General features: G+C 40.2%; 1 protein-coding gene across 1 annotated transcript; it reads right to left on the bottom strand.

The window, feature by feature from the left end:
* Window positions 1-1,369: 1,369 nt before the first annotated feature.
* Window positions 1,370-24,484, bottom strand: arpc5b (actin related protein 2/3 complex, subunit 5B). The gene is made up of 4 exons (XM_052011038.1): window positions 24,217-24,484; window positions 9,979-10,051; window positions 7,457-7,633; window positions 1,370-3,081 (listed from the first exon to the last, which is right to left on the bottom strand). Exons 1-4 carry the CDS (start codon window positions 24,354-24,356, stop codon window positions 3,019-3,021), a joined length of 453 nt encoding a protein of 150 aa, XP_051866998.1. The 5' UTR covers window positions 24,357-24,484; the 3' UTR covers window positions 1,370-3,018.
* Window positions 24,485-24,913: the final 429 nt, after the last annotated feature.

Raw genomic sequence — 24,913 nt, 5'->3', positions numbered from 1 at the left:
GATTGTGATACTAATTACAGGCGCTACCTTACATTTGCTGCCCTCACTATTACCTTGGGGACTACGTCCTGTGATTAATCATCGAACATAAGAACCTAAGTAAGAGGAACAGGAGTTCCTCTATGGTCAGAGTCTCACTCCCAGTTCCCTGGAGACAGTTGGCATGAGAATGAGACAATCATCCATCTCTTTAGATCTGGAAAAGGATGCAAGGGTCCTTGAGGTTCCTTCCAAAGCAGCTGTGTAATAAAGGATTCTCTGATCTATGGGAAACATCAAGTTCCCGCTGAAAGATCATCAGCTCTGCAAAAGGCACACTTTGGTCTGCTTGAAACTTGTTCGTCTTCCAGTATAATGAGTCTGCAAGTGAATGCTGCTGCCTGGCACATTCCAGGCTGCAGGAGAAAATGCTAAGGAACACACTGAAGCTTGGTGTAGCCAGTGCAAAGGCTTTGTGAGGAAGGATTGCAATCTTAGGTCCAGCCACCATCACACACACGGAGGAGTTAGGTCCAGAATAACAGCCCCTCAAACACTTCAAGGGTGTGTTGTTCAGAGGCCATGAGTGGCATTGATGCCTTGAACATAGAATATATTAATTTGATGAGACTATGAACATAAAGTTTGGTAGTGTTGTATTTCTTGTGTACATTTTTATGAAAAGTTCAATATTAAAACAAATTAAAAATCAAGACTATTGATCTTCCAGCTATATGTGATTTTCCTGCACTATCCTGATATCCTTGATATCAGAAATCCATCAATCTAGTTTTCAAATGAACTCAACAACTGAGCCTCCACGGCCTTCCAGGGTAAAGAATGGCAAAGATTAACCAGAGCTCAGACCTAAATGATGATTATGCTAATATCGAGCAATTCATGAACACCATCAATAGAGTAGGTTAAGACATGAACATTAATAAGGGCAACTAGCACAGCGGGCTGAAGTAGCCTACACCTCTGACCATCTTCCTGTATCAGGAATGATTGTTTGCAGGTTCAAGATCCACACAGAGGTTCTAATCTCAGTCACTGCTCTACAATGAGAATTTAGAATGGTGACCAGGCCTTGTGGCATTGTAAGTTTAAGTCAATCAGGTTATTATCACCTGAATTTGTCTCTGACTCAGGCAGTATATAAAAAAAAGTTCAGTTCTGATAAAAGATTATTGAACCAAAACATTAGCTGTTTCTCTGCACAGATGCTGCCTGATCTACTGAGTATTTCAAGGAGTTTGAAGTTTATTTCAGATTTTGATTTTTGGTATTTTGCCTTTGGTTCAGTCTAAAAGATAACTGAACTTCAGATTTAAGGTGAACTGAGTGTACTGGTAGTTCTAAATCTTTAGCATGTAATAAAAAATTACAATTGTATTTTAGCAACTTTTTATTATCTTAAAAGCAATAAAAATCTTGGGGCAATGTGATTAAAGTAATACTTCCAACTACAACAGCAATTGCTCAAACTTGAAATACTGATCACACTTAACCCATGTTTCAGGCATACAAAATTGTGGCCGAGTTATCAAACACATTTAGTTCACAATGATTAGGTGTTTCATAATCCAATAATTCTGCATATTTTCTTTTTACAAGAGATATCTGAATATTTAACTCTTGTTCATTTTTTACAATATTAAATAGTCAAAGTGAAACAGATTGTCTGCTAGTAGACTTGAGACAACTTCCACAGCCACTAATAGGTCTTTGATATTTATAAATGTGCTAAAATGAAACTTAACTGTACTCTTCAGTGAGCTTGCTCTAACAGAATGTACTCAGCACTCCTTTAGATTCAGGAATATGAAGGGGGAGGTAGGAGAAATTAGCTTCCTTGCTAAAGACACGAACTTGATCTACAAGTAGGGCAGTTGATCCACTTTCACCTTTTTATTGTGAATTCAAGATTTAAGTGATTTGCTGTAAAATGAAAAATTAAGTTCACCATCAGCTGAAAGCACCACTTTGAAATAACTAATTAGAACTAAAAGGCATGGTACAAAGCAAATGGGTACTGGCATGAGCCTTTGGGCCATCTGTGAACCAAATGCTCCCTGTGGTGAACGACAAATCCAAATGACAATTTCTGCTATTTTTAAAGTAGTGCAAACATTGTTTTTAAGTTTCATTTTTCAAGGAGTAATTTGAAGCTTTATTGAGATAATTCAAAACCAGTATTAAGTCAGTCATGTCTGCAAACCCTTCATCATTGCTGACACAGTAAAACAATTGTGGCTGACTACATTTCTGCAAACCCTACAGATGCTAAAACTGTCTGAAATGTGTTCAGTCTAGACATCTATTGTACAATTTTTAGTTTTAACTGAAAAATGTATTTTCAGAAAGGTGAAACATGTTACAATGCACCTACACATTGACAGCAGTCAATCATTGCCAAGGCCTCTTTATAACAGAATCACTCCTCATGCCAGGAATGATTATAAAAAAGTGAATTAATCCCCAGTACATCAAATCCCCACCATTTATCATTAGCTTTACCAATTGAGACACAATTTCAAACAGAAGTGTTTCTGGTGATTCTATGTGTTCAGCTTCTATCAGTCAGCTACATATCCCAGCTTCAGATTTGAAATGCCCATGATTAGCTGTATGTGTGACTATCTCTGAATGGATTAAGTTTGAGTCAATGAATTCACTGTCTGGATAGCACATTCATACTCTGTACCTTTGTTCAATTAAACATTAAAAATAAAAAAAATTATTTCTGCAAAAAAATTCCAATTTCTCAAATACTTCTACACTTTGAATAAAACTGGGCTTTTGAAATGTTCCTGCTCGGGTACAAAGTTTGGACTAAATACTGAGCTTATAAAACCAGTTTGGACTGCACCTAGGATTTTGGTTAACAGACAAATAAAGTGAAGATATACAATCTTCTCATAAAAAGCAAGCCAAAAATTACAAAAAAAAAATGACTCCAGTGTTGCACAAACTGGTTCTTTTGGTCTCTGCACCAGCAATTCCTCTGTACCAGACAGGTAATCTTGATTCCATGGTTTAAACAGTTTTCCTTGCTGTTAGAACTCGGACTACAGATCCCACTCCTCCAGCTGCTAACACCTAGAAAACAAGAGATTTAAAGTTGAAATAGTTGTGTCAACTATAGTACAAAAGTTCTATTTTGAATGTCAAGTTCCTGTGTTTTTTTGGGGGGAGTTGTAGTTAAAAAAGGCTTTGAGTTGCTTGTGCATCTCGAAGGCAGAATGCAATGCAACCACAGTTGGTCAGTGGTGAATTGGTGTCAAACAATTTTGGCTTGATTGTTAGAGCTACACTTCTCTAGGAAAGTGATAACAATACATGGCATTTGTAGATGCAAAGAGTTTGGGGAAATCAGCAAATGTCATGCACCACAGAATAACTAACCCTAACTTGCTCATAACAAAAATTGTGGGCGTTGGTCTGAGCAAGTTTTTGGGCAACGAATTCCCAGGATGTTCATGATACCATTAATGTTAATTTTATTTAACTTACAGAATTTAACCACCCACTTGCAAAGTGTAAGCATTGCCTACTCTGTCAAATTCTTTATAATGTTAAGTCTCTACTGGATCATCCCTCTGCTTTGAGATGAAATCCAGTCTGTTCATCCTTTCTTGTAGATATAACCTTGTAATTGTTGTCATGTTTCTAAATCTTTTGTATATCCTCACAAATGTATCCATCATCTATTATAATAAGGCAATGAGAACTGTACACAGTACACCATGTGAGTTCAGAACAGTACAGCAAAGCAAAAGGCCCTTTGGCCCATGATGTCTGTGCAGAACACAATGCCAAATTAAACTAAATCTCTTCTGCCTGTACATGATCCATATCCCACCATTCCCTTCTTATTCGTATGTCCAAGAGCCCCTTAAATGCCACTAACGTATCTACTTCCACCATTACCCTGACAGCCTGTTCCAGGCACCTTCCACTCTGAAGAAAATACTTGCCCCCTCTCACCTTAAATGCATGTTCTCTAATACTTGATATTTCTACCCTGGGAAAAAGATTCTGACTATCTACCCTATCTATGCCTCTCAATTTTATGAACTTCTTTCAGGTCTCCCCATCAGCCTCTGATGCTCCAGAGAAAACAACCCAAGTTTGTCCATCCTCTCCTTATAGGTCATACCCTCTAATCCAGGCAGCATCCTTGTAAACCTCTTCTGAATCCTTTCTAAAATCTCCCTATCTTTCCTGTAATGGGGTGCCAGTTTTGCACACAGTACTCCAAGTGCAGCCCAACCAAAGTTTTATAAAGCTGCAACATGACTTCCTGACTCTTATGCTCCGACCAACAAAGGCAAGCATGCAATGTGCCTTCTTTACCACCCTATCTCCTTACGTGGCCACTTTCAGTGAGCTATGGACTTGGGACCCCAAGATCCCTTTGTACATCAATGCAGCTAAGGGTCATGCCATTAACTGTATACTTTCCCCTTACATTTGAACTCCCAAAGTGCAACACCTCACACTTGCTCGGATTAAACTCCACCTGCCATTTCTCTGTCCATATCTGTAACTGATCTATATTCCGCTTTATCCTTTGACAGCCCTCTACACCATCCAGAACTCCACCAATCTTTGGTATCATCTGCAAACTTACTAACCCACTCAGCTACATTTTTATCCAAGTCATTTATAAATATCACAAACAGATGCCCCAGCACAGAACCCTGCAGAACAGCGCTGGTCATGGACTGGCAGAATAACATCCTTCCACCACTACCCTGTCTTCTCTGGGCAAGCCAATTCAGAATCCAAACAACCAAGTTGCCGTGGATCCCATGCATCTTAATCGTCTAGATCAGACTACCATGTGGGAACTTGTCAAATGCCTTACTAAAATCCATGTAGACAACATCCACTGCCCTACCCTCATCAATCACCTTCATCACTTACTCAAAAAAAAATTTGTTTGTCAGACATGACGTGCCCTGCACAAAGCCATGCTGACTGTCACTAATCAGGCCATGTTTTTCCAAATGCTTGTAATCCTATCCCTAAGAATCCCCTCCAATAGCTTCCCTACCACTTATGCAAGGCTCACCAGCCTATAACTTCCTGGCCCATCAAGACTGAAAGTTTATCCTAACTTGAAAATGTTCAAATCAATCTCTCTGAAAATAGCTCAATCTTTTTTTTCCTTTTTGTTGGCCATGTTAATGTGTTGCTACTTTTAGTGATTTGCATATTTGCACCCTCAGATGCTTTTGTTATTCTATCCTATTTAGAATATAATTTTCTAATGTATATGCAACTATATTTCAATCAAACAATACCACCCATGTTTTGATAAAATGTGCTGGTGTTTATTTGGCAAATACATATCCATTTTACAAATCTATATTGTAATTGCTGCACTCTTCATAGGTACTGAGTTGAGCATGCCTCACTTGGTGTCATTTGTAAATTTAAAAACTGCATTTATGGTTCCAAACATCAAGTACCATAATAGTAACAGCTGGCAATGGTTATACTGCTGATGGCTATTAACAAACAATAACAATCCCCAACTATTGTTCCCACAAGCTAAAGTTTATGTAAAGCCCCATTAACTGAATTGCTGGCCAGTAAAACTGATCAACATAATTTTACCTGTTTATGCAAAATATTAAAAACTCTCAACTGATATTAAGGTCATCCAAAATTTAATGCCAATGTCCTAACTTACACCAAGTCCCATGCTCACTGAATTATATTTGCTCCTCTCCTCCTATACCACCCCCCAACCAACTTCTGGGAAGTTTCAGAGCAAGACTGGGCAATCAGCCAGGTCCCCAGGTATACCCCCACCCCTCAGAAATGACAATTCCCCACATAACTGGTGTGGGGATTAAGGTCAGGGAGGAACACGTATATCAGAGGGTTATATGGTTGAAGTTGGTACTGGACATAAGGAAAGGGAAGGCCATGGAGACTTTTGAAGGATTAGAATCTTCAGTAGCCTTTACCTACCAAACTCTGGAATTCCTCCATTCCCTCCTTTGCTTTTTAAGACTCCTCACAACACCTAACTCTCTGACTAAGTTATTGGTCACCTGTCTTATACATCGATGTCACTCCTGTGAACCACCTTGGGATATTTCATCACATCAATGTGCTACAGAATTCTAAACTGTTGCAGACACATTGACTTACCAACCAATATACTGCATAGCTCACATTGAAAGAGTGCAAGTTATACAAGCACTGGGGCATAAAGCTATTGATGGGTGTAAAATGCCGAATATTGTTAAAAATACATTTATTTTGCTAGTAATATTTTTGTAAAACAGCTGTTTGTGGAGCACTAGGTTAGTTGCTAGTGTCATAATACAAATCAAAATGCAGAGTTTCTGTTTTTTTTGTTTCTGAAAATGGTCATTTAATATAGTTACCAGCTGTTGAGCTTAGACTTCCAGAAAAAACATAGATACGTCTATCTAAACTATGTTGATCCTGAAAGAGATGTCAATGAGTTTTAATAATACAAAAACCAATGTGGAGAGTAAAGAAGTTTTAATTGGGTGAAAAAGGAGGGACCTGTCTTTGTGCCTCAGGCAACCCAATCAAAGCTAGCACTCCTGCCTACTTACAATTTCATATGTGCACCACACAAGCAAGGGGAATTTGAATCAGCAGGCTGGCTTTTTGCTTGCACTTAAAGTTAGAGGAAAAGAAGTGTGACAACAACCCTCTGTCCATCATCCCTCCCTAATCCGGTTCCATTTATCACCTTCCTAATTTATCAGATTTCAGAATTTTCAGCCCTTTGTTGTCTCCATTTATCACCCATGCCTCTGTCTCTACTTCCACCCTCCTCCACCTGGTTCCATTTGCCCATCATCCCACTCCTCACTTGGAGTGTGGCAGGAGCTAGCAGGTGAGAAGTGAAAACATCTCTTTATACTGGCTATCTCCCCTCTGCACTCTCATTCCTGATGCAGGGTCTCTACTCGAAACATTAACTATCCCTCTGTCTCCACAAATGCTGCCTGAACTGCTGAGTTCTTCCAGCAGTTTGTCTTTTTGCTCCAGATTCCTACATCTGCAGTCTCTTGTATTTCCAGATTTTTTTCTTCTCAAAGTGATTTGGTCCTGGAAACTTTCTTCAGGCTAGCTGGGAAGCCTCACCAAGGATCCCTAGAGGTAGAATTAGATGCAGAGGAGGATGCCTTGGAGATCAAGGATAGGGCGATTGCAGAATTACAGATATTTTGCCGTGGCAGTGCACATCACTGTGCAGTGTAGAGAGGAGATGAGAGACCAGAAGTCAAAATTAATTCAATTCAATTGAATTGACAAAGTTTTGCCTGTGTAATTCCACCACTCAGTTATGCAATTGCCTTCATATCATTATTGACACTAATTTCTCCAGGGCTTACCAAGGTGGCCATGTTGTTATGGTGTGAAGAATATAAACAAGGCCTATTTCTCATTTTGATAAATACCACACAATACTAACCTTTTCATGCCATTGTAGTAATATTGCACTGCTATTATCTGATGGTTTTTCAAAACCTTTGTAGATGTACTTCATCAGGAGATCAATGCTATTCTTGTCAAGGGATTGAACAGCCTTTTCAATATCATTACTCTTAAATGAAGTCAAAACTTTAACAACTGTATTTTCTGCCCGGTCCTGTTAAGAAAACAGAAACTTTGTCAATGACTTTATACGTAATCAATTGTTTATCAACCGAAGTTTAACAGAAAAAAATCAAGTGAAGTAATTCAGACATGACCTGGCTGGAAGTAAGTTACTTAACTACCACTGTGTCAAACAGCTTGTGCTGCCTGGCAATTGTAAGATCCTTAAACGTTGTAAAGGTATGGAGCAGCAAGTTATAGAATAGCTTTAGCTCAAACAACATTCTATTTCCTCCCCAGCTCATGAATATCTATGAGCATCTGCTCAAGTAGACATTACATAATACAAGCAAAAAAAGTTTTTATAAACAGCATCTTTATTGTTGGCAAGTTTGATTGAACCAAGTTGAAAGAAATTAAACTGTGCTGTAATCAACATCAGTTCACAGAACTGCCTAATGTGGGAACTGCATCATTAACATGGACACTGAATTATCAAACTTAATCCTTTTCAACAATATTAATCTATTTTTTTTTAAATGCTTAACTAAATTTGATCTGAAAGCATGTACCAGAAAGAAATGTAAGCTTTTCAAGTATTGGTATTTATTATTGTCACTTGTACCGAGGTACAGTAAAAAAAAACTTGTGTTGCATACTGTTCATACAGATCAATTCGTTACACAGTGCATTGAGGTAGTACATGGTAAAAACAATAATAGAATACAAAGTAAAGTGTCACAGCTACAGAGAAAGTGCAATGTAGGTAGACAATAAAGTGCAAGGTCATAACAAGGTAGATTGTGAGATCAAGAGTCCATCTCATCATATAAGGGAATAGTCTTGTCACAGTGGGATAGAAGCTGTCCTTGAGCCTGGTGGTATGTGTCCTCAGGCTCCTGTATCTTCTGCCTGATAGGAGAGGGGAGAAGAGAGAATGTCCTGGGTGGCTGTGATCTTTGGTTATGCTGGCTGCTTCACCAAGGCAGCGAGAGGTATAGACAGAATAGACGGAGAGGAGGCTGGTTTCTGTGATGCGCTGGGCTGTCCACAACTCTCTGCAATTTCTTGTGGTCTCGGGCAGAGCAGCTGCCATACCAAGCTGTGATGCATCTAGATAGGATGCTTTCTATGGTACATCGATAAAAGTTGGTGAGTGTCAAAGGGGACATGCCAAATTTCTTAAGCCTCCTGAGGAAGTAGAGGTGCTGGTGAACTTATGGCTGTGGCATCTACGTGGTTGGACCAGGACAGGCTGTTGGTTCCTAGGAACTTGAAGCTCTCAACCCTCTCGACCTCAGCACCATCAACGTAGACAGGTGCATGTACACCAACCCTTTTCCTGAGTCAATGACCAGCTCTTTTGTTTTGCTGACATTGAGGGAAAAGTTGTTGTCATAATACCATGTCACTAAGCTCTCAATCTTCTTCCTGTACTTCAACTCATCGTTATTTGAGATACGGTCCACTATGATGGTATGATCTACAAACTTGTAAATGGAGTTAGAGCAGAATCTGGCCACGCAGTTGTGTATATAGGAAGTAGAGTAGAAGGCTGAGGACATAGCCTTGTGGGGCACCAATGTTGAGAATAATTGTGCTGAAGGTGTTGCTGCCTATCCTCACTGATTGCAGTCTGTTGGTCAGAAAGTCAAGGATCCAATTGAAGAGGGAGGAGTTTGGTCCCAGGCCTCGGAGTTTGGTGATGAGTTTGCTTGGAATTATAGTATTGAAGGCGGAGCTGTAGTCAATAAACAATAGTCTAATGTAGGTGTCTTTACTGTCCAGATGCTCCAGAGATTAGTGTAGGGCCAGGGAGATGGTATCCGCTGCAGACCTGTTTCAGCAGTAGGTGAATTGCAGTGGGTCAAAGTTTTCCAGGAGGCTGGAGCTAATGAATGCCATGACCAGCCTCTCGAAGCACTTCATGATGGTGGATGTCAGAGCCACCGATCGGGAGTCATTAAGGCATGTTACCTTGTTTTTTCTTAGGTACCAGGGTGATAGTGGTCTTCTTAAAACAAGTGGGAACCTCAGATTGAAGCAGGGAGAGGTTAAATATGTCTGTAAATATCCCCGCCAGCTGATCAGCACAATATCTGAGCACAGAGCCAAGGATACCATCCGGGCCAGATGCTTTCCTCGGGTTCACTCTCCTGAAGACTGATCTTACGTCCTCAACAGTGACCATGGGTTCAGCTGCATTGGAGGCTGTTAGGGTGGGTGGTGACAAACCAATCCCCTTCTGTTCATAATGTGCATTACAACATTACAAGCACACGAAATGAGTGTATTAAAATTAGAGCAAACCCCAGATACAAACAGAACAGAACAATCTCAGCTTCTTTTAAGCTATAAATGCTTTCCCCATGCAGTATTTTAACACTTCACTTTTACCTTAACAGCCTGGTTCTTCGTATTGATTGGAGGATTCTTTAGTGCTGCTTGAAGAGCTGCATTCAGATTTCCTGTGCACAAGTATTAAGGAATAGAACATACCACACTTCATCCAAATAATACTTACAGAAATGGATAAAAGATAGCAAAAAAAATTAATTTTGGGATGTGTTCATTACGCACATATTTTAAATGGATTTTTTTTTAAGAACAGGCTGACATAGAAGAATGCATAAGCAAGCTTTCCACATTGTCCTTAATAGAATTAAGTTTGAAAATTATTACAATTTCTTTAATAACAGAAGACAATCAGTTTTTGAAGAAAACTCCACAGTACAAGCGTTATGAACCAGCAACAGAAGAAACACTCCGAGTCATGTATAAGTGTTTAAAACTACTTTATTAATAACTATTTATGATAAGAAAAATAAAAGTAAAAATGTTAGAATGTTAGAAGTAAAAATGTTAAATCTTAAACATTAACCCCAAAAACTAAACTCGTAGTGTGTGTGTGGCAAATTCCCAAACTCCAAGTCCAGGAATGGTTCTTAAAGTTCAGTTCAGTACGCCATAAGGTGAAATGTGAGCAAAGGCTTCTTCAACAACCACCGTTGACTGAAGACAAAACGTAGATGTAGAGAGAAAATAGAAAGTAATTACGAAATCCAAAGGTTCCACATGGAACCCAAACGACACCTCAGTGTTTACTCAGCAGTGGCTACTCCACTGCATCTTCCTCACCCTGAAAGGCTCTTGAATTGTGGCCGTCCACACAAATACCTGTTTCCTTCTACAGGTCAACAACAAAGTGAACTCCACTGCTTTGTTCCGAAGTATCTGCCACCCCAAAAAGCATCCGAGACGTGGCCGTCCACCCAAATACCTGTTTCCCTCTGCAGGGTAACGATATAGTGGACTCCACCGGATTACTCCAAAAATCCATACGTGGATTGTAGTGACAGGCACAGTTATTGTTTCTCATCCATCGATAGAGAAACTAGCAGGCTGGTGTCTCTCTCTTTCTCCTCTGACTGACTCCGACTGACTGCTTCAAAAACGTCATTATGCCCTTTATCTTGTTGTCGTAACCACGCCAACACACACACACCACTATGCTCTATCTTAAAGGGACATTCACCAATAGTAACCTAGTCTGTAACACAAGGAATTAATATTATTGCTGACATTTGTATCAATGGGCTAAGATTTGCGATTTGTGTGATTCAAGCTAAGTTTTCCTAGTACCCATGGTAAATTACTACAGTGAGTCACACCTTTTCTCTGACAACAATTTTCTCAGTTTTAAACTTAGGTATTCTCTGCAAATTGACATCTGATGACATTCTTTAGATTTATAGCCTTTTATTTGACAATACAATTAATCAATTGTCAATGAACTCTTACTGTAATGTACCACAAAACATGGAAATGAGCTTTCATCTCTTGCTCCACAGGATCAAATATTTTATTTGGTTAATTCCTATCCCTTTATTCCTCAAGGCAGAAGTCTAGATGAAAACAGCTAGCTTCCACTCCCAGAATAACAAGGGGAAAGAAAAACATGCAACACCTTCAACATATCCAAAGGTATTTAGAATCCAGAACTAGGTTTTCGAAATGCAGCTATCATCATGTAGTTGGTTGCAAAAACTGAAACATAGACAGTTACATTCCCCCAAACAGCAAATAAGGTTACTAAACCAGTTAATCAGCTCTGATACAGAAACAGATCAGTAATTGCATCCTGGCCACACACACACGTTGATTATTTTACATCCACTAGAACTTGCAAACAAGATTTGATTAAAAAGACATCTAAAGATAACTATGCACATAATAGTGGGTGACTTTTTACCTTGTTAATGAAATGCACTTCTAAATGAGTAATGCCAATAACAGGAATGATACCAACCAAGCTAAAAGGTCACATTACAAAGTAAAAAATGACATGGCCATTCACATCCCTTTCCTGTATAGATACTAACAATGCACACTTTTATTACTTTTCCTCAATCAAGCGCAAATGCCTGTTGAAATTGGGTGTTTTTCAGCCAAATGGCATTCAGCACTCATGAGCTATTACTGACATAGAACCTACTTGTGAAACTAAGCTTGTCAAATGGATCAAGAAGAAAAATACACTAGATTTATAAAAGATTATTTATTTTTAAAATTTATTAAATTATAGCCATAATTTGTTCTTGCAAGTTAACTGTTACTGCAGCTTACATCACTGTTTGCTGGCATATTGATGACAACTGCAAGCTGTTATCATGGCAAGGGCAAATGAATATCTGAGACCCAAGTAAACAGAGCATGGAACCAAATGGATTACCAGCTAAGAAGGAAAATCAGAGAGGGTGAACTTAATGTCGAACAAGTCCAGCAAATAAAAAAAAAAGTCAAATAAGTTCACATTAAGATCACCTGTTCTTAAAAACACTGAAACAATGAGAGTTCGATCCCTCGACAAGAATAGTATTTGTCCAACAGTAATATCAAGGCATTTAAAAAGTTTTCAGATTTGAAATGACAGCATTCTGTGCCAATTCACCAACCACCGAAACAGGTCTACAGTGGATGCCATCTCCTTGGCCCTACACTCATCTCTGAAGTATCTGGACAGTAAAGTCACCTACGATAAGACTATTGTTTATCGACTACAGCTCCACCTTCAATACTATAATTCCAAGCAAACTCATCTCCAAACACCTAGACCTGGGACTCAACATCTCCCTTTGCAACTGGATCCATGACCAACAGACAGCAATCAGTAAGGACAGGAAGCAACACCTCCGGCAAATTATTCTCAACACTGGTGCCCCACAAGGCTGCATTCTCAGCCTCCTACTCTACTCTCTTTTAACTCACAACTGCATGGTCAGATTCTGATCTAACTCCATCTGCAAGTTTGCAGATGATAGCACCATAGTGGGCTGAATCTCAAATAACGATGAGTCGGAGCACAGGAAGGAGATAGAGAGCCTAGTGACATGGTGTCATGACAACAACTTTTCCCTTAACATCAGCAAAAGAGCTGGTCATTGACTACAGGAAGGGGGCGGTACACATGTGCCTGTTTTTATGTTGGTAACATCCTGTCTCTCAAGCACCCAAATATACAAATCATGATTCTTCTCAAGGTCAGATAACCTGAATGCTTAAGTATAGATTGGGTAAGTTTGTGGCCCGACAGTAATGAAGAAAGCTGGAAGCATGAAAGCATGGACAGAAATGGAGCAGTGCAGATGTCAGCAACAGAAATTAAATAAATCGAAAAGGAAACATGAGGAAGAGGATACTGTCACTCATGAATTCATTTGAGCAATGATGCAATTAAGAGTATACTGAATCAAGCAGATGGATTCCTTGGTGAGCATGTCACAATATAGCATCTGCAGCAGTAGCTTGACTACACATGCCAGTTTTACAGAAAATATTTGCCATGGCTTTTTGAAAGTGATTTGGAATACATTGCAAGCATGGAGAATAAAAGACATTACCCTTGGTGAAAGCCCTGAGATACATGGCAATTTACCTGCAAGTATCCGAAGCATTACATTCTATGATAATGGGAAGACCCATGTACTTATTCAACATGGAAACAGAGAAAGTATGCAATTCCTCCTTGCAGGGAAATAAGAGTATGGGGCTGATGGGTATGCTCTAAGAGTCAGTAATGGGCCAAATGGCTTCTTATGCCATGAGAAAATGTGAAAATATGAAAATATGAACCGATTTTGGTAAACATGAATAAAAACTAAACAAACTAAGCCAAAAAACCATACATATAAACAGCTGAACAAACATGAGCCTCACAGCAGAGAATTGCAAAGACCAACACTCTGTGTAAAGAAGTGTCATCCTCTGAATTCTAAATGGCTTATTCCCTATTCTGAGATCATGCTTCCCCAAGTTCTAGGCTCTTCGATTAGAGGAAAGACCTGCTTGGCACCTATTCTGTTAAAAATCTCCCAGAATCTTGTACATCTTAACAAGATCATCTCTCATTCCTTTAAATTCCAGCAACAGAATAACATTCGTCATTCAATCTTCATAGGACAGTCTCCTCATCCCCAAATCAATCTTGTGAACCTATGTTGCACAGACTCCAAAGAAAGTATATTCACCTTTGGGGAAGAATACAAAAGCTGCACATTATACTCAGAATAAGCCTCACTAACACTCTGTGCAATGTTAGTAAGATCTAATTTTATAATTAAACTCACTTCCAACATATCATTTGCCTTCCTTAATTGCTTGCTTATCTACATCTTTGCTTTGTATCCCAAACCAACATTCAAGATCATTCTGTTCATCATTTACTCATTTCACACCATTTAAAATATTGTTTACTTATTCTTTTGTACAAAAATGAATAACCTCACATTTACTCACATTATATTCCATTAAATTTAAAAACATCTCCAATAATCATATTACAGAAAGTACACTTTCCCAAAAAACTGCACACTTCCTTTAGTAGACATCAATGTGGCAACTCAAATTTTGACAGAATCCAACCAAATGGCTTTCCATGAGGTTAACCAATTAGCACTATATTACATTTAACAGTTATTCATTGTACATAAAAGTATTGCAATACCCAGTACATACAAGTCACAACATCTATCCAAATTTCTGTTTCTAGTTTTAAACTCCTACACAAAGCAATAGTCAGATCCCTCTGTACATTTGTGGATTCCCAATAATTGTTTTTGGATTCAAAGCCAATAGTTATAAAGCGACCTCATTTGAGTCAACTGGAAAACAACTTTGTTTTTAAAAAAAGGAGTCATTTTACCCAACAGATAGATAAGAAATTTGAGTTAGCTGGTTTTCTCCTTGATTCTGGACCTGTGCAGGCTTGAATGACAAGCTACTGACAGAAACATGTCTAGAATTTTACATTTAATCTATTATGGTTGGTCACCCTTGAGTCATGCATATAATTCACATCCAAGGCTTTGAAAGTCAATATAGAATATGCATCCAGCACCCTTTTAGATAGTGCAAATGAATGCAAAACAAAATATTGTTCCCTCATGTTGCTTTTTTTGCCAATAACTTTAAATCCTCTGGTTATCCACCCCTCTGCTCCTGAGAGTTGTTTCTCCTCATTTACTCTCCTTTGAACACCTTTGTGAAATTTTCTCAATCTCTGCTTTTATTAGAAAAACAACCTTGATGTCTATGGTCTCTCCATAGAGCTGAAGCCCTACATACCTGGCAGCATTCCAGTAATCTCTCTGCACCATCTCTCAAGCTTTGATGTGCTTCTTAATGAACAGTACCCAGAATTGAATACAAAGGGTGAGGTCCAACCAGCATATTACATAGGTACAGCGGGACTTTTGTTAGTACTCCTATGCCTCTATTAAAATAAAAAGCCAAGAAATCTAAGATGTTTTAATAACTTTCTCAACTTGTCTTGCTCCATTCAAAGGTTTGATTACATACTTCTCCAAGTCCCATTGCTTCTGCAACATTTATATCTCCTTTGTATATTTAAACCAAAATTAATTACTTCATATGCCTCTGCTAATAATTTTGTTATCAAGTCTATTATGTAGTGATTCTGCAATACATTCTGAAAGTCCAAGTACATATTCAAATTGCACTCCCTTCATCATTCTGCTCTGTTCCTCAGCAGTTAGTTTGCTCAGGTTCCAGCAGTATATTTGCTGCTACCTGAATTAATTAACTTGATCAAGATATTAATATAATGTTCTATGCAGTAGATGGGTCTGTGGTTCTTTAACTTTCTTCATCATTTCATATGCACTGAATTCATGTCACATTATCTAATGCAGAAGAAATGCTATTTAGAGAAATGTAAACCAGAAGACTATTGAAGGTCATCATTCTGAAATATCAAGTCTCCACAATGATGCCTGAAATGCAGTGTTGCCAGCATTTTCTAATTTTCCCCCCAAATTTCCAGCAACAGGTACATCTCCTCCCACTCAAAAGCTGTGTGAAGGATTCTCTAAAATTAAGCCTCTCAGTGGAGCAAATGCTTTAGTTATACCGATATACTTAATCCCTTCTAAATACTTCCTCATTTACAATTTACATTAAAGCTTACAGATAGTCTGGGAACATTAGAAGTTGCAGTTTAGAAAAGAAAAATCTGAAAGTTGACAAATGAGATCAGAAGCAGAACTATAAAAGAGAAGTATTCTGGATAGAGAATAAGCCAATGAACATCAAAATGTCTAATACTGGAGAGCATGCATTTAAGGTGAGGGGGGCAAATTTAAAGGAGATGCGTGGGGCAAGTTTTTATTTAAACACAGAAAGTGGTGGATGCCTCGAATGAGCACCCAGGGTCAGCAGTGCAGGCAAATATGATAGAGGCATTTAAGAGGCTCTTAGATAGGCACATGAACGTGCGGGAATGGAGAGAGATGGACTTGTGCAGGCAGAAGGGATTAGTTTAGTTAGGCTTTTAATTACTAGCTTAATTAGTTCAGCATAATATTGTGGGTCAAAGGGGCTGTTCCTGTGCTGTACTGTTCTATGTGCTATCATTAACACATTCATCTATCAAGTTCATGGTCACCAGTATTATCTCCACATCACGGCATTCAGCTCTTCATTCAGTTAAAACCACCAGCACTACATTGTTTGGGGCAGAACTCTCCTTATAATTCATTCATGCATGGGTCCATCTATGAAATAGACCATTCTGAATTAAACCTCACTCCACCAGCCTGATTGCACACACAGTCTCCAAGACCCATTTCTGTGCTATGCGAGTCTATGACTCAAATCACTGATGCATACTTGAATAGCTGGGGTTACCCCACTGGTCACCTTCTGACACCGTCTGCAAACTAATTCTCAATTCATGCCAGGATATTAACCCTAATTTAATGTGCTTTAAATTCTGCATACTAACCTCTCATGTGGGACTTTATCCAGGGGCTTCTAAAAATCCAAATGCACCATATCCACTGGTTATTCCTTTTCTATTCTGACCAGTTACATCCTCAAAAAAAACTACAGAGGGTTTGTCAAACAATTTCTTTTCCATAAATCCATGCTGACTTTTTCCTAAGTGTCCTGATACTATTAGGCTAACTGGTCTGTATTTCCTTGTTTCCTCTCCTTTTTGGGGGTGGTTACAGATCATCATTCAAACTGAAAGTACTGTTCCATAATCTATGGAATATTGAAAGGCTTTAACCAATGCATCCACTTTTTCTATAGTTACCTCTTTTAGTACTGTGGGATGCAGATTATCTGTTTTAAGTCTTATTAATTTATCCAGTGCATTTTTAAGCAATTTCCATCAATTTTCCCTTTTTATTAGACTCTTGATTCCTTAACATTTCTGGGAAATTTGCATCCTCTTTCTGTGAAGACAGCAAAGTGTTTGTCTAACTGCTATGTGATTTTTTTCATTCCATTATAAATTCTCTCATTTCTGACTATAAGGGACCTATATTTTTTCACCAATCTTTTTCCTTTTACGCTCTACTTGTGCTTCTTGCATGTTTACTCTCATGTTTCAATTTTACTCTCTTGATCAGTTTCTTGCTCCTTTCTTTGATGAATTTGAAACAGCTCCCAATCTTTAGGCTTATTACTTTTTTTTGGCAACTTTGTGACCCCTCTTTGGATCTAATGCTATCTTTAAACATTTATTAGCTCTGGTTGGGTGGCTTTTCCCTGTGTTTTTGCCCAATTAATGTATTACTGTTGCAGTTTCTGCACTCGTTCCTTAAATGTTAGCCATTGCCCAGCCATCATTATTCCTTGCAATGAAGCTCCCCAATCAGTCATAGACAACTGAGCAACTTGCTGATAACCATGACAAGTGTTGGTTCTTCAGTACTGTCAAAGGCACTTACAGTTAAACACACAAGGGTCTACCCAAATGGGAGCCAAGAATGGAGGTGAACTTTAAGGACAGAGTCAGTATCCGACTGTATCCATGGGGTATGCACCCCTGGCTCCATTCCACAGCAAACTATCCAGTCCAACTTTGCCATCACCCCTAACCAACAAGTTGATAAGACTGTACACCAACTAAAAAACATCAGGACATTGGGAGCAGTGGCATCCCTGCTGAAGTTCTGAAACTTGGAAGACAGGAACTTCGATCACAAATTCACAACCTCAACTCCCATATCTCGGAAAAGGAGAATGAGCCATGGGATCTGAAAAGCCAATAAACATGACAACCTTCAAAGAAGGACACAAATCTACAGTAACTACAGGGGAGTCTTCCTCCTATCACAGGGAATGTCATTATCAGGATCCTCCTCAACCACCTCCTCCCAATTGCCAAAGAGATGTTCCTTGAATCGCAATGTGAATTACATCAACCTTCAGGCACAAAGGAAATGACCACCACACATCAACTCAACTCCAACAGAAATGCAGGAAATAGCATCAGCCACCATATCTGGCTTTATTGACATCAAAAACCTCCATCAAGTGGGATTGTGGTAAATCACTCTGAAATTTGACAGGAATCCAATTGCATCTTATGTCTGTTACAGGACTCCTCACAAGCTGTGACACTAACCAATGGGTCCACTGTAGACACAACCTCAGTGCAGAGTGGTATTAAGAAATACTGTGTCATCACCCAACCATTTTCTCAGTTTTTCTTGCCAGAATGTTGCACCTCACCTACAACAAGCTTTCCAGAGCAAAAGTAATCTGCAAGACAAACTGGAAACTGTTTAACATTGTCATACTACATCCTCTCCACTCCAAAGCTTATGACAGTTTCAAATGTCGAGCTGCAGCATGCAGATAGAGCTTGAGTGTGCAAAAAAAATGCGAGGCCAAGCTCCAAGTCATCATTGACTCATTCACTGAAGGAGACAAGTGGATGGGTCTTGCACTTAACACTTGCAAAGTAAAGATCTTCTCTCCACCATAAAAAATGACTCTGACAATAAAAGCTCCACAACAAGATCTTAGACCATTGCCTTTAGTGTGACTGAACAGCCTTTAGTTGTCTGAGGAAAAGTGTCCAAAGATTATGACCTCAAACTCAAGGCACAAAGCTCATGGCCCACAAGGGAGCAGTAATCCCTGCCCTCTTATAGGCTTCTGAGACATGGACCACCTACAGTAGACATCTCACAGCACTGGAGAGGCACCACCAATGCTGTTTCTGCAAAATCCTCCTAATCCACTGGCAGTATAAGTGAACCAACATTTCTGTTCTTTTTCAGGCCAACATCTCAGCACAGAGGCCTAAATTACACTGAGTCAGCTCAGATGGGCAGTGCACGTTTCTCACATTTTGACGCCAGACTCCAAAAACAGACACACTATTCTGAGCTCCAGGATGGCAAGAGATTACCAGGTGGATAGAGGAAAAGATTGAAGGTTATTCTCAAAGCCTCTTGAAAAAAACATAACAACCCACTGACTCCTGGGAATCCCTGGCCCATGACTGCTCAGTGGACCAGGAGCATTCAGGGTGGCATTGAGAAGCCAGAGTCCATTTGTCAGGAGCATACAGATGGACAGCAAGTCCCAAACTATCTATCTGTATGCTCCCAACTGCTAGTCCATCAAGCACTTCTTGCCCCACCTATTGGGGACTCTGTAGGTATCAATTTGGCTTCACCTGTCACTTCAGAACCTCTAGAACTGCAAATGAAGCAAGTCATCATCAATCTTGAGGAACTCCCCAAGAGTAAACACAAACTATTGCTGCCAATGGTAAAAGGCTGAAAAAGGTGACTTGAAAATACAAATGCTTTCCATCTCTAAGAGAAAAACTGGGGCGATCCAAATAAAATGACTGTGCGACCAAAAAAGTGATGAGTGAGGACAGGGCAATGCAAATATTACAAAAGCTTTGCAGCAGGAAGAAGGAACAAAACAGCAATCAGGGAAAGCAGGCATGCAGTATATAATTTACTGAGCTTAAGTTTGTACATTTGACAGGAAATCTATATTCAAATCAACAGCAAAGCCATCAGTATCATTCACTGTTGATTTCCTCACTTTCTAGTCATGTATTTGTACATTAAACAGAAAAACAGAAGAGATCTGACCATTGCATAAAGACTGGCGATATGATGGCAACTGGGAGAAAGATTGCTGCAAATAATAATGGTGAAATGATGGGAATTGCAAAAAAAAAACATGGTCATGGCTGTCAGCAAGAGGGAATCAATAAGTTAGTTGAATGGGAAAGAAATACAGTAGGCTCTACAGGTGGAAACCTGCAAACAGCAAACAAAATGCCAAGAACTTATTAGAGGACATAGCATCATGTCTACAGAAATGAGAATAAGAAAGTGTGTGGAACATGGAGAAAGACTGAGAAATTGATTCTTTATAAAATATATTTTTAGATGTTTGTTTTCTACTTGATTTGCTTCCCTAAATACTTGCTACAGCTGCATACTAGCCTTTTGTGAATCATGCCCAGATCCCTCTGCATCTCAGACTGTGCTACATCGCCTTTTCGATATGCATCTTTTCCTGCCCAACTGGATAATTTCACATTTTGCCATGTTATCTTCCATTTGCCAGATCTTTGCCCATTCATAACCTACTAATATCCTGTTGTAGCCTCTTCCCATCTTCACAACTTACTTTCCTACCTAGCAATTTCTTCAGCATCTTCAAGCAAGTCACTATATAAATAGGAAAAAGCTGAGGACCCAGCACTGTTCTGTGTGGCACACCACTACTTATGTCTTGCCAACCAGAAAAAGGCCCATGTCTGGCTGACTAACAAGAAACAATCTGCCAGCAAAGCCCACATGCTACCTCCTACACCAATAACCTTTGATGTGGTATTTTACCATTGCCTTTGGGAAATGTAAGTATTATAGATCCACTGATACCCTTTAATCCACAGCACATTACTTCTTCAAAGGACTCCAGCAAGTTGGTCAAATGTGACTTCCTTTTCATAAAACCACATTAACTTTGTCTCATTACCTTAAATTTTTCCAAGTACTCTGCTATAACATCTTCAATAACAGCTTCTAACATTTTCCTCAATAACAAATGTAAAACAAACTCGCCCATAGTTTCCTGCTCTCTGCCTCCCTCTGACTAAAAGAGAAGGATTAGGTTGCTAGAGCTGGACAGAGATGGTTGAACCAAGGTTGTGGCCATGGAAGATGATGTAATCAATGAGACGTAACTCGTGCAGTTCATGAAAATTTAAAAAAAAACTGAAGAGGCTGGAAATCTAAAATAAAAACTGCAGACAGCGGAAATATTCAGCAGGTCAAGCAGCATCTATGAGAAGAGAAACAAAGTCTTTGATCTGAAATGTTAACTTTGTTTCTCTTTTCACAGATTTAGCCTGATCTGCTGAGTATTTCCAATATTTTCTGTTTTTAACCTTTTCAGTTTCTGATGGGATCTGTAGAAAAGGAATTCAACCATTTAACTGAGAGAATTTGGAGTTTATCCAAGATGAGGTTCTCCAAGCAGTAATGGCCATCCAGGAAGACAAGAGCAACACTCAAGAATAACACCACCCCGAGGTTCCCACAAAGTCTTGCCAGCTAAGACTACATCCTACATTTAAAACACAGAGGTAGGAGAGAGAAAAATATGGGTGATGTCAACATACACATGGAAAATGGCTCAAAGTAATGGAATGATACTATTGAGATAGACAAGAAAGGGAAGAGTACATAGAACATCATAGCACAGGCCCTTTGGCCCACAATGTTGTGCCAACCATCCTGCTCTAAGATCTATCTAACCCTTCCCTCCCACAAAACCCTCCATTTTTCTGTCATTCATGTGCCTATCTAAGTCTCTTAAATGTCCCTAATGTATCTGCCTCCACCACCTCTGCAGGCAGTGCATTCCACGTACCCACCACTCTCTGTTAAAAAAAAACTTGCCTCTGATATCCCCCCCATACCTTCCTCCAATCACTTTAAAATTATGCCCCCTCGTATGAGACATTTTCACCCTGGGAAAAAGTCTCTGTCCACTCAATCTATGCCTCTTATCATCTTGTACACTTCTATCAAGTCACCTCTCATCCTCCTCCTCTCCAAAGAGAAAAGCCCTAGCTTGCTCAACCTATCCTCAGAAGACATGCTCTCCAATCCAGGCAGCATTCTGGTAAATCTCCTCTGCACCCTCTCTAAGGCTTCCACATCCTTGCTATAATGAGGCAACTGGAACTGAACACAATACTCCAAGTGTGGTCTGAATCTTGGAAACAAGGACTGAATCTTGGGGGACTCAGGAAATAATGACAAGAAGTGGAATTCTGGTTAGGACTAGATAGGTAACAGTAAAATAAACAAAGTCAGGTCAATGAACGAGGCAAAAGAGGGCATTGGTGTGACCAAAGGTGGTGAGAGGTTGAGGAGAATGAACAGGAAAAATGAACTATGGTCACACTTAGAGGCAATAATACTTGTGGTACTGATTAGAACTGGTGTAATGCTGTGACAGCAGGGAACTTGATTCAAGAGATTCTAACGCGGAGCTGAAGGAAAGCAGAATATTTGGAGTTCAAGAGTCAAGAAGTTATGTTGCAGTTTCATAAAACTCTGGTTAGACCACATCTGGAGTATTGCATTCAATTCTGGTCACCCCATCGTAGGGAGAATGTGGAGGCTGTGGAGAGGGTGCAGAGGTTTACCAGGAAGGTGCCTGGATGGAGGGCTGCAGGGAGGAATTGGAATGGGTTGGGGTTGTTTTCTCTGGAGCGACAGTGGCTGAGGGGAGACCTGATAGAAATTTATGAGATTATGAGATGACTGGATAGAATAGACAGCTGGTGTCTTTTTCCCAGGGTTGAAATGACTAATACTAGAGGCATGCATTTATGCAGTTAAGATGGGGGGGGGGGGGGGGGGGGGGTGGTGGGAAGAGTTCAGGGGAGATGTGCGGGCAAGTTTTTTTTATATATAGAGTGGTGGGTGCCTGAAATGCACTGCTAGGAGGACTGGTGGAGGCAGATACGATAGAAAAAATTAAGAGGCTCTTAGATTGGCTCATGAATATGCAGAGAATGGACCATGTGCAGGGAGAAGAGATTAAGTGTCATTAGCTTAATTAATTTGGCATACCATCATGGGCGAAGGGCCTGTTCCTGTGTTGTATTGTTCTATGCTCTAAAATAAGTTTGGGAAGCAATATCCTTAAGAAGTTAGAGAAATGAAAAGATGGACATGAAGTGACTGTTTGCTAGAACAGAGGCTGTGTGTTCCCACACGCTATCATGACAAAACAAAACTTGCCCACAAGCTCATCATATTGTTGGAGGCTAACATTGGGGGGGGGGGGGGGGGTAGTGGCAGTTTAGCAGATAATTAGTAATGGAAACAAACTCACTTTAATATGTCTTTAGCTTTGTGTGCTATTGAACTTTAAAGATTAGCTGCTTTTCCTTTTGAAATGCAAAGAACTAAATGGTGATCAGTTAGGTGGTATTTTCCAAAACAAAATTTAAGGATAAGTTGATAAAGCACTACCTTCAAAATGCTGTCAACAACTCCCAACATCACTTTTTTTTTAAAACAAGTGAAATTAGGGTGATCAGATCGTATTTCACTTGATCGGACTTGTCTTGCTTTGTGAGCACAACTAGGCAATATTCTACTTTGTCAATAGGCGCAGGTGTTGTTGGAACTAATACCAGACTAACTCATGAGGCAGAATTAGTCTGGAGCCCATCTTTAGGATCACAACCACAGCACTGACAGGAACTGCCTTTGCTGTATTCAGTGAGCTTCCTACAATCATCCTCACATTCCTCCCCATTCTCACCTGTCAGCCTATTGTTCTTCAATTCTACCTTGGTCACAGAAGTTTTGGCTGTTTTGACCTTCAGACATACTTCCTGCCAATTACCTTCGCCTTGGCTCCAACTTTAGCCTTCAAAGCCTCATCTCGAGCCACATCTTTTACTGCATAACTCCAATTCTTACTGACCACAAACTCGCCATTTGTGCCTCACCCACCAATGCTATGCTAATAGATGTCGCTATGTAAACACAAAAAAGGATTCTTAAAAATATATTTACAACTGCATCAGATGCAGAGATATTGAGTAAACCCTTAATATTTAAACCTAAAACTGTGGCGCTGGAAGGAAAACCACGCCCAGGGCGCTGGAAAAGTGCAGCGAAAGCGAAAAGTCAGAGGACAACTTCCCATCGAGTGAGTGTAACACAGAGAACCGGCGGCAGTCACGGTGCTGCCCACCGTCCCCCCGCGGCCCAGGTGTGGCCCACCGGGCCCACTTCAGAAAAAAAAGGATATTGCCTGATGGAGGCGTCCACCTCGGCTTCGTCGGGTCCCAACTGGTTCTCCCCACCTTCCTCCTCGTCCACGTAGTTGTTCTCGTCGTAGTCATCCACATTGACCCGACGGAACTTGTCAACGCTGGTGTTCTTGGACATGTCGTGGGGCGGCCGGTGATCTGATCCGGGCTGGAGTTAGGGTCAAGCTGCCGCTTCAACCGTCCGCCTCCTCAGCGCACTGCGAGCCCGGCGCTTCCGCAAACTGACAGCGCGAGAGGCAGGGCGGGGCCCGGAGCGCGCGCGAACGCGCGCGCACACAACACCCCCCCCCCCCGCGCGCGCACGTACGCACGCACGCACTCACGACCTTGTTGTACGCGATCCCGCCTCCTCCGAAGCGGCGGCTCACTCCCCCCCAACCACTCTTCGGGTCACGTGTGCCTGGGGTTCAGCGCAGTCGCAGTGACGGCTAATCGCTGCTGCGTTTCACTGAGGTCCCCTGACGTGCCAGCTGGTCGGCGAGGCCTTCGGTGCGTACGTTTCTGGCTCAGGCTCAATAAGTTTGCGATAACAGTCAATGTGCTTTGGTTACCGAGATACAGGACACTGCAGATGCTGGACTGGAGTTCTCTTTGGTATCGGTTTATTATTGTCACTTGTACCGAGGTACAGTGAAAAACTTGTCTTTTATACCGATCGTACAGGTCAATTCATTA

Source organism: Pristis pectinata, chromosome 3, assembly GCF_009764475.1.
Source record: "Pristis pectinata isolate sPriPec2 chromosome 3, sPriPec2.1.pri, whole genome shotgun sequence".
Taxonomy (NCBI): domain Eukaryota; kingdom Metazoa; phylum Chordata; class Chondrichthyes; order Rhinopristiformes; family Pristidae; genus Pristis; species Pristis pectinata.
Note: the sequence above shows the minus strand (reverse complement) of the source record. Positions and strands in the feature narration are given on the sequence as shown.

Coding starts and splice junctions, on each gene's coding strand:
- arpc5b (XM_052011038.1), bottom strand. CDS start 24,356: ATGTCCAAGAACACCAGCGTTGACAAGTTCCGTCGGGTCAATGTGGAT. Junction 10,052..24,216: donor GTGGACGCCTCCATCAGGCA/ATATCCTTTTTT, acceptor ATACTTGTGCAC/AGGAAATCTGAATGCAGCTC. Junction 7,634..9,978: donor CGAAGAACCAGGCTGTTAAG/GTAAAAGTGAAG, acceptor TTTTCTTAACAG/GACCGGGCAGAAAATACAGT.